Genomic DNA, 7,737 nt, shown 5'->3' with positions numbered 1-7,737 from the left:
AAAAAAAAAAAAAAAAAAAAGTCTTCCTTTTCCTGCATGTATCTGTGTGAGACCAGACTTTCTTCAAATGCTTCAACCAAGCCAGCAAATAGAAACAGAATGCAGAAGCAGATATAAGAATGCAGCTGATTCTTTAATTCAAACATTAAAGATACTTGCAAAAAATATAAAATACCATTTTTCTCACTTTCTTTTTTTTGAAAAAGTTACTTTTCAAAAATTGTCACTCAGATAACATATAATGGGCCTATTATTTTTAAATGAATAAATAACTTAAAATTTCTCCATTTTTATTTCTAATACAGTAAATATTGATAAGTATAACCCACATAAAACCAAAGCTCATTGGGCACCTTTATTTTTAAGAATGTAAATGGATTCAAGACCAGAAAGTTGAGAACTGTTCTAGGTCACATATGGAGATAATTTTCCACATTTTGACTTTGATCTAACAATAGCACGTTAAGTCAGATAAAGAGATAACTACCTAACATTGTCTTTATAAAACAAATAGGTGAGATTAAAAATTCTGGCCTATACACACTAATAGTAGGAATAAAGCCAAAAGACAAACTGCAAGAGAACTCACATCTGGAAAAGCACAGTAAAAAATGCCCAAATCTAGCAAAAGCAATACTTCTATCTAAAGCAGTATCTATACATTTATGAGCTGATATAAGAAATACTACCTTCTCTTGGCTTACTTCCTTTTCATCTGCTGTTTGTAAGGGAGTAGGAATATCACACACACACTTATTTTTTCGTCTATTCTTCCGTTTTTGGCGTTTCTTTTCTTGCTTCAATTCTCTTACTCGTTCCTCCTCTGAAAACTCCTCACAAAGTTGTTCCAATCGGCTAATACCCTGTACCTTTTCCACAGTCATCTATTATAAAAACAAAGTTGAAAATGAATACTGGTCAGAATTTCCCTTATTTTCCATGGAAATTCCCATTTCTTAAATTTAAATGACATCAGACATACAGAACTAATATTTCATGAAGCAATTTTGCCAGAGAATCCCCATAAAGAATCTTAAATTTCAATATCTTAAATGATAACTGAGTCTTAATCTACTCAGAAGTCAACATACAACTAGTTTCTATAGGAAGGCACACTTACACACAATCCTATTCCAAACCAGCAATACTCATATTCTAGTTTTAAATATCAGAATTTTAATACAGCAAAGTAAACATTCATTCATTTCTTCTCATAATGGAAAGACTACTTAACCTGATTAGATGACCTAATCTCTGAAGGCACAAACATGCAAATAGAAAAGGAATAAGAAATCTATTCACCAAGAACTAGTACAAATCTCCCAGACTCCCCAGAACAAGGTGCTTAAGTTCATGGACAGGCTTCTGGAAAAAGCATTTATAGCTTTCATCCCATTCTCAAAAGGGACTGGTAACCCAGTTTAAACAGTTACAAAACTAGTATGTACAAAATATTCACTAGCCAAATATTTATGTTCTAAAGAGTATAATTGAAAAAACTATTACCAAATCACAAGCAATAAACCCAATACTAGCATTAGAAAGAGGCTTCAGTAGGCTTCTAAAAAGTAGTACTTATATCATGGCATTCAGACAGCATTTACTTCATACTATCGGACTACAGCAGGCAAACTGGGACTCATTAAAGGCTTCTATTTTTGTTGCTTATTTTTTGGCTGCTTTTAACATTTCGTTACTTATGTTTCATAGCAGCATGTTGTTAATCATCAACTTCTGTTTTCTACTGTGAGAAAGTCTAAAAACCAAGGCTGGAAGAACAGGATTAAAACAAAAAAAAATCCACGAACTTCTTCTAAATCCCAGTTCCCCAGAACCCCTCCTTACCCAAAGCCATGAAATTTTATCTGTGGATTAGAGCCCTCTGAGGCACTGGTGGCTTACATTAATATTCCACCCAGTAAATTGACTAAACAACCTTGGACACTGAAGCAGCCCACTGTTCTTACCTCAAAACTCTTGCGTAAAGCATCAACACCAAGATAGAAAAGCATCTGCCATGTCTGCTCTTCTGCCCGTAGTTTTTGCCAAATTCGATGTAGTCTTTCATAAAGATGAATTCCCAAGCAGGTCAGAACTTCTTCTTGGGCTATATCTATTGTCTTAGCATGCCTTTCTCTTCGCCTAGAAAGGAGAATCACACATTAATTCCGAATATCCTTAACTGAAACAATAAAAGATGGATAACACACCTGCAAATTCAGGCTTTAAAAACAATTTGACTACCTAATAACAACCTAATAAAAAAGTTATACATTTACACTCAATTAACATATTTAAATATATTATGTTAATATATATGTTGTAAAAATGCAAGCATACATGTATATAACCAATCAGAAATATACATGCAAGTAGAACTCAGTCCTAATATTGCTAAATATAAGGTAATTCAGGAACTGGCTCTAAAGAGGTTTTAGGGCACATAGAAGTCATATGTAAATGTCCAGCTCACTTTCATCTTCCAATTATAGCAAAGTTCCTATTTGGTTTTTGTTTGTTTGTTTTGAGAAGGGAATGGAGAAAAGCAATGCCAAAGTGATTCAATCATGGGCAAAAGCCCTCTAGGCCAGTCCTTAGAAGTGTTGGCAGAACTTCAGTGATAAAGAGGTTTTGAACTCTAAAATGCCTAGCAAAAAGTAGGCACTCAAATGAGGATGGATACTTTAAACAGAGGAAAATGGGTTTGATTTAGTCTATGGACAACTTTTTCTGATTTTCTCAATAAAGCCAGAGAAGACATTTTAGGTTCTTACATAATTTAATAATAATTTATACAGTTCATGAATTACATTCATTAAAGCCTTTTTTAACCCCCTGCTGCAAAGATCTCACTTGATTGTGAAGAGAATTTAAACATGATAATGCATGAATGGAGAAGAAAAATACCTTCTAATCATTTTCAAATGAAAATGATAATCTATAATAATGAAAGCCAAAAAAAGCCTGCCTCACTTCAAGCAAGAAGGACCAGAGGACTGAACCAATACCAGAGAACAGTTTTTCCCTATTTTTACTCAACTAAGAAATGCATATTTTAAAGAAAAGCAAAATCTTTCCAGGCACACTTTAATTTATACATATATCATATGTACTGAGGCAGAAGGTGATGGAAATAAACTTTCAGTAATAAAATGAAGCAAAGCGCTAGATAGCCCATTCTAGCAAATTACATACTCATACCCTCCTGCGAACTCTGGCTCAGCACGACCCAAAAGATGTGCAATGAAGTCTGTTTCACAGCAAACATGTATGTGTCGTTCATGTGGACAGCATCGCAAGCCTTCATAAAGTGCAGCACAGTAGCCCTTTTCTTTGCTGCAATCAAGTTCACCAATAAGGATATTGTATGCACGGAGGACTTTATTTTTACAATCAGTGCAAAACCTGGTGAAAAGAAAAATCTGAAGATTAAGAACTGGCTGTGTAATTATTTCATGTAGCCCATAACAGCATACTAGACAGTGGCACTCCCCGCCCCATCTAGAGCATTAAAAAAAGCTTTCCATACACACACTGAAAATATACACATGTAAGGTAAACACAAATTTAGGGATTGCACAAATATAGCTAGATCTCCATTTGCAAATTATTTTTAAAATAGAGAAGGACATGGCCTAAAAGAAATGAAGCAGATATATACCTGTTACTTCATATAATACATGTCCAGAAAATATTTGTTGCCAGTGACTAGCAAATCTTCACTTCAAGAGCTATTTGTGCAAGTCAGAAATAAAACAAGGGAGGCAGCAAACCAATGACTCTTAACTCCTTCCAGCCACTGAAAACAGTTGGTATCTTCGGCTAGTAAACCTTGATTCAAGTTTTTACTACAACATTTTAATACATCACTAGCAAAGCATCTGGGGGGGGGGGGCATGGAAAAGTAGTATAAGTACTTTTTAATTTACTAGTAATTTCCAAAATGTCAAATTCTTTCTTCCAAAAAATGCATATTTCTCAGTACACAGACATAACATAGACAATATATACATAGAAATGTGGTTTAAACTTAAGTGTATACAATGTGACAAAAGTAGAGTAGAGCTTGTGAATGTAGGGGCAGAAGAAATCTTTTGGAAACCAAACATTAATCAAAGAAAAAAGAATAGAGCCTGGTTTCTTTATCTTTGAATTCCTGAAACAAGGAACAACTTGGTCTGGTAAAAAAGCCAGGCTCAAAATATTAGTAACTAGCTCTCTGAGAAGTGCGGTGAAATAAGAAAATTTTTATCTCTTTGATTTAAATTCATCTCCCAAGTGTGTTCATTTACACTGATGACTTCAACCAACATGTCTATAAAGATGACTGGTGAGTCTACAGCTTTGTTCAAGTCTTTGCTCTTCTCTGAGGGCCAGACCCACATTGAAAAATGGTGGGACATCACAGATGTCCAACAGGCAACACTTCAAACTCACGGCCCAAGGGCAACAATGTTGTCTTCCTATGTTCCCTCCCAGTCCCCGTTTAAGAATATCACCATTCACAAAGTCACCTAGGCTAGAAACCTCAGTTAATTCCAACTTCTTTCTAGGTCCCCCTATTAAGGGTGGAAACAACTGGTATCAATTCTGTTTTTCTTATATCTGTTGTAGTTCCCCTCTTTTCAAGTCCCTTTGCTCTGGTTTAAGGTGCCTATTTTTTAAAAAGCTTAACTGGCTTCCCTGTTTCCGCTCTTCTTAGCACCAATGCATCTCTCACACAAAAATAATTTTTCTAAAATAAATCTGATTATCTCTCTCAGCTTAAAAACCTTCCTCTGGGGCCGGCCCGGTGGCGCACTGATTCAGTGCGCCGCTTGGGAGCGCAGTGGCGCTCCTGCCGAGGGTTCAGATCCCACATATAGACCGGCCGCTCACTGGCTGAGCGAGGTGCGGGCGCAGCACCGAGGTTTGCGATCCCGTTGCCGGTCCCGGTCCAGTACGGGCGCGACACTGAGGGTTGCGATCCGTTGCCGGTCACGAAAAAAGACAAAAAGGAAAAAAAAAAAAAACCTTCCTCTGCATTCCTATTCTTTTTTTTTTTAAGATGACCAGTAAAGGGATCTTAACCCTTGAGTTGGTGTTGTCAGCACCACGCTCTCCCAAGTGAGCTAACCGGCCATCCCTATATGGGATCCGAACCCATGGCCTTGGTGTTATCAGCACCACACTCTCCCAAGTGAGCCACGGGCCAGCCGCCTATTATTTCTGATTTACACTTACTATAGTATTTACCCTTATACTGCCATGCATTAATATGATGCACATGTCTTTCCAGCCCAACAATAGATCATTGTGTTTCTTCAAATGAATACAGTCCGCACTCCACATCCATGGGTTTCTGCATTCGCAGATTCAACCAATCACAAATCAAACATATTTGGGAAAAAGCCCACAAACAATAAAACATAACAAAACATGGTTGGAGCACAGTATCGGTAGCACCAAGGTCAAGGGTTCAGCTGTCCATAACAGCCAGCCACCAAAACTGCCCTCCCCGCCACCAAAAAATAAAAAATAATACAAATTAAAAAAAAAACAGCAACAACATTTAGGAGAAAACTTTAAATTTGGGCTGCCAGCAGGGAGGGGCAGTGTAGTGTGGTTAAGAGAAGAGGCTCTGTGGTTGAGCCACCTAGATTCAGCTTCCACGTCTGCCTTTTAGAATTGCATGACCCTCTGGAAGTTTCTTAACGAGTCTCAGTTTTCCTCATCTGTGTAATGGGGTAAAGGTATCTACTCTATAAAGTTATTGTGAAGCTTAAAATAATCATAATAATAAAATTAAATTAAAAAACAGCATAATTATTTACACTGTATTAAGTATTACAAGTAATCAAGAGACAATTTAAAGTATACAGGAAGATGTATGTACATTACATGCAAATACTATGCATTTAATATAAGGGGCTTGACCATCTGTGGATTTTGGTGTCTGAAGGGGTCCTGGAACCAATATTTGGCAGACACCAAGGGATGACTGTATATGTTAAATTAAAGGTTCTAAGCCCACTTGGTAAACAGAGGCAAGAATGCTGACAAGTAATATCATTATATTTCACTAATGCTTTAAAAATGGACACAGGAATAAAAAAATTAACTCAAAATGGATTAAAGACCTAAATGTTAAGACCTTAAACTATGATATTCCTAGAGGAAAACACAGGGGGAAAGCATTGGACTGGACTATGATTTCTTGGATATGACACCAAAAGCAGAAGTAACAAAAGCAAAAACAGACAAATGGGACTACATCAAACTTAAAAACTTCCAGGTGGCAAGGCAAACAAAGTGAAAATGCAACAAACAGAATGTGAGAAAATATTTGCAAACCATATATTGGATAAGGGGTTAATATCCGGAATATAAAAATCTACAACTCAACAACCAAAAAACAAATAATTAAGGAGGCCGGCCCATGGCTCACTTGGGAGAGCGTGGTGCTGACAACATCAAATCAAGGGTTAAGATCCCCTTACTGGTCATCTTCAAAAAAAAAAAAAAAAAACAATTAAAACATGGGCAAGGATTTGAATAGACAATTCCAAAGATGACATACAAATGGCCAACAAGCATATGAAAAGATGTTCAATATCGTTAATCAACAAGGAAATGCAATGACATATCACCTCACACCCATTAGGATGACCACTATCAAAAAAAAAAACAAAAATAACAAGCGCTGGCAAGGATGTAGAGAAATTAGAGCCTTTGCAAACTACTCATAGGGATATAAAATGGCACAGTCACTATGAAAACTGGTATGGAGGCTCCTCAAAATAAAAAGAAAACTACCATATGACCCAGCAACCCCACTTCTGGGTATATATCCAACGGAACTTGAAGAGGTATTTGCATACCTATGTTCACTGCAGCATTATCCACAACAGCCAAGAAGTAGAAGCAACTTAAATGTCCAACAACAGATGAATGAAGAAAATATGTTATATACATATAATAGGACATTATTCAGCTTTAAAAAAGAAGAAAATCCTGTCAAATGCTACAACATGGATGAGCCTGAAGGACATTACACTAAGTGAAACAAGCCAATCACAAAAATTCAAATACTGCATGATTCCACTTATATGAGGTATCTACAATAATCGAACTCATACAAACAGAACTAGAATGGTAGTTGCCTGGGGCTGTGGGGAGGAAGAAACAGGAAGTTGCTGTTCAATGAGTATAGTTTCAGTCAATGCAAGATGAAAAACTTCTAGAGACCTGTTGTATAATGTGCATGTTGTCAACAATGAAATGTACACTTATAAACTGTTAAGGTAAATTTATGTTTTATGTTCTTTTATCACAATTTTTTTTTTTTTTTTTAAAGATGACCAGTAAGGGGATCTTAACCCTTGTCTTGGTGTTGTCAGCACCACACTCAGCCAGCGAGCGAACTGGTCATCCCTATATAGGATCCGAACCTGTGGCCTTGGTGTTATCAGCACCACACTCTCCCGAGTGAGCCACAGGCCGGCCCTATCACAAAAAAATTTAAAAAGTATAGTCAATAGTCTCAATTAGGGGAGGAAAATGAAAACAGAAATAAAAACAAATACTTCTACATTTTCAGGTTATAAATGGTATGGCTACAGTTTTAAGTAAATGAATGGTCAAATGTCAAATAACAATAAAACTTCAAATATTTCCCTTTTTTACCACTTAAAATCATTTGATTATATAATTATAAGCACAGGTAAATAGTAAATTAAAAATAGTACATGGAGGGCT

At 36.3% G+C, this 7,737-nt stretch overlaps 1 protein-coding gene across 1 annotated transcript; it reads right to left on the bottom strand.

Moving 5' to 3' along the window:
* Positions 1–589: 589 nt before the first annotated feature.
* LOC103583191 (gametogenetin-binding protein 2-like) lies at positions 590–3,581 on the bottom strand (the record flags this gene model as incomplete). Its single annotated transcript, XM_008564578.1, is given in 4 exon segments — positions 590–884; positions 1,968–2,142; positions 3,202–3,491; positions 3,494–3,581. Coding segments are annotated over 4 exon segments (817 nt in total), but the record flags the coding sequence as incomplete, so codon positions are not given.
* Between the last annotated feature and the right edge of the window lie 4,156 nt (positions 3,582–7,737).

The sequence above is a fragment of the Galeopterus variegatus genome, unplaced genomic scaffold (assembly GCF_000696425.1).
Source record: "Galeopterus variegatus unplaced genomic scaffold, G_variegatus-3.0.2 Scaffold20440, whole genome shotgun sequence".
NCBI lineage: Eukaryota > Metazoa > Chordata > Mammalia > Dermoptera > Cynocephalidae > Galeopterus > Galeopterus variegatus.
Note: the sequence above shows the minus strand (reverse complement) of the source record. Positions and strands in the feature narration are given on the sequence as shown.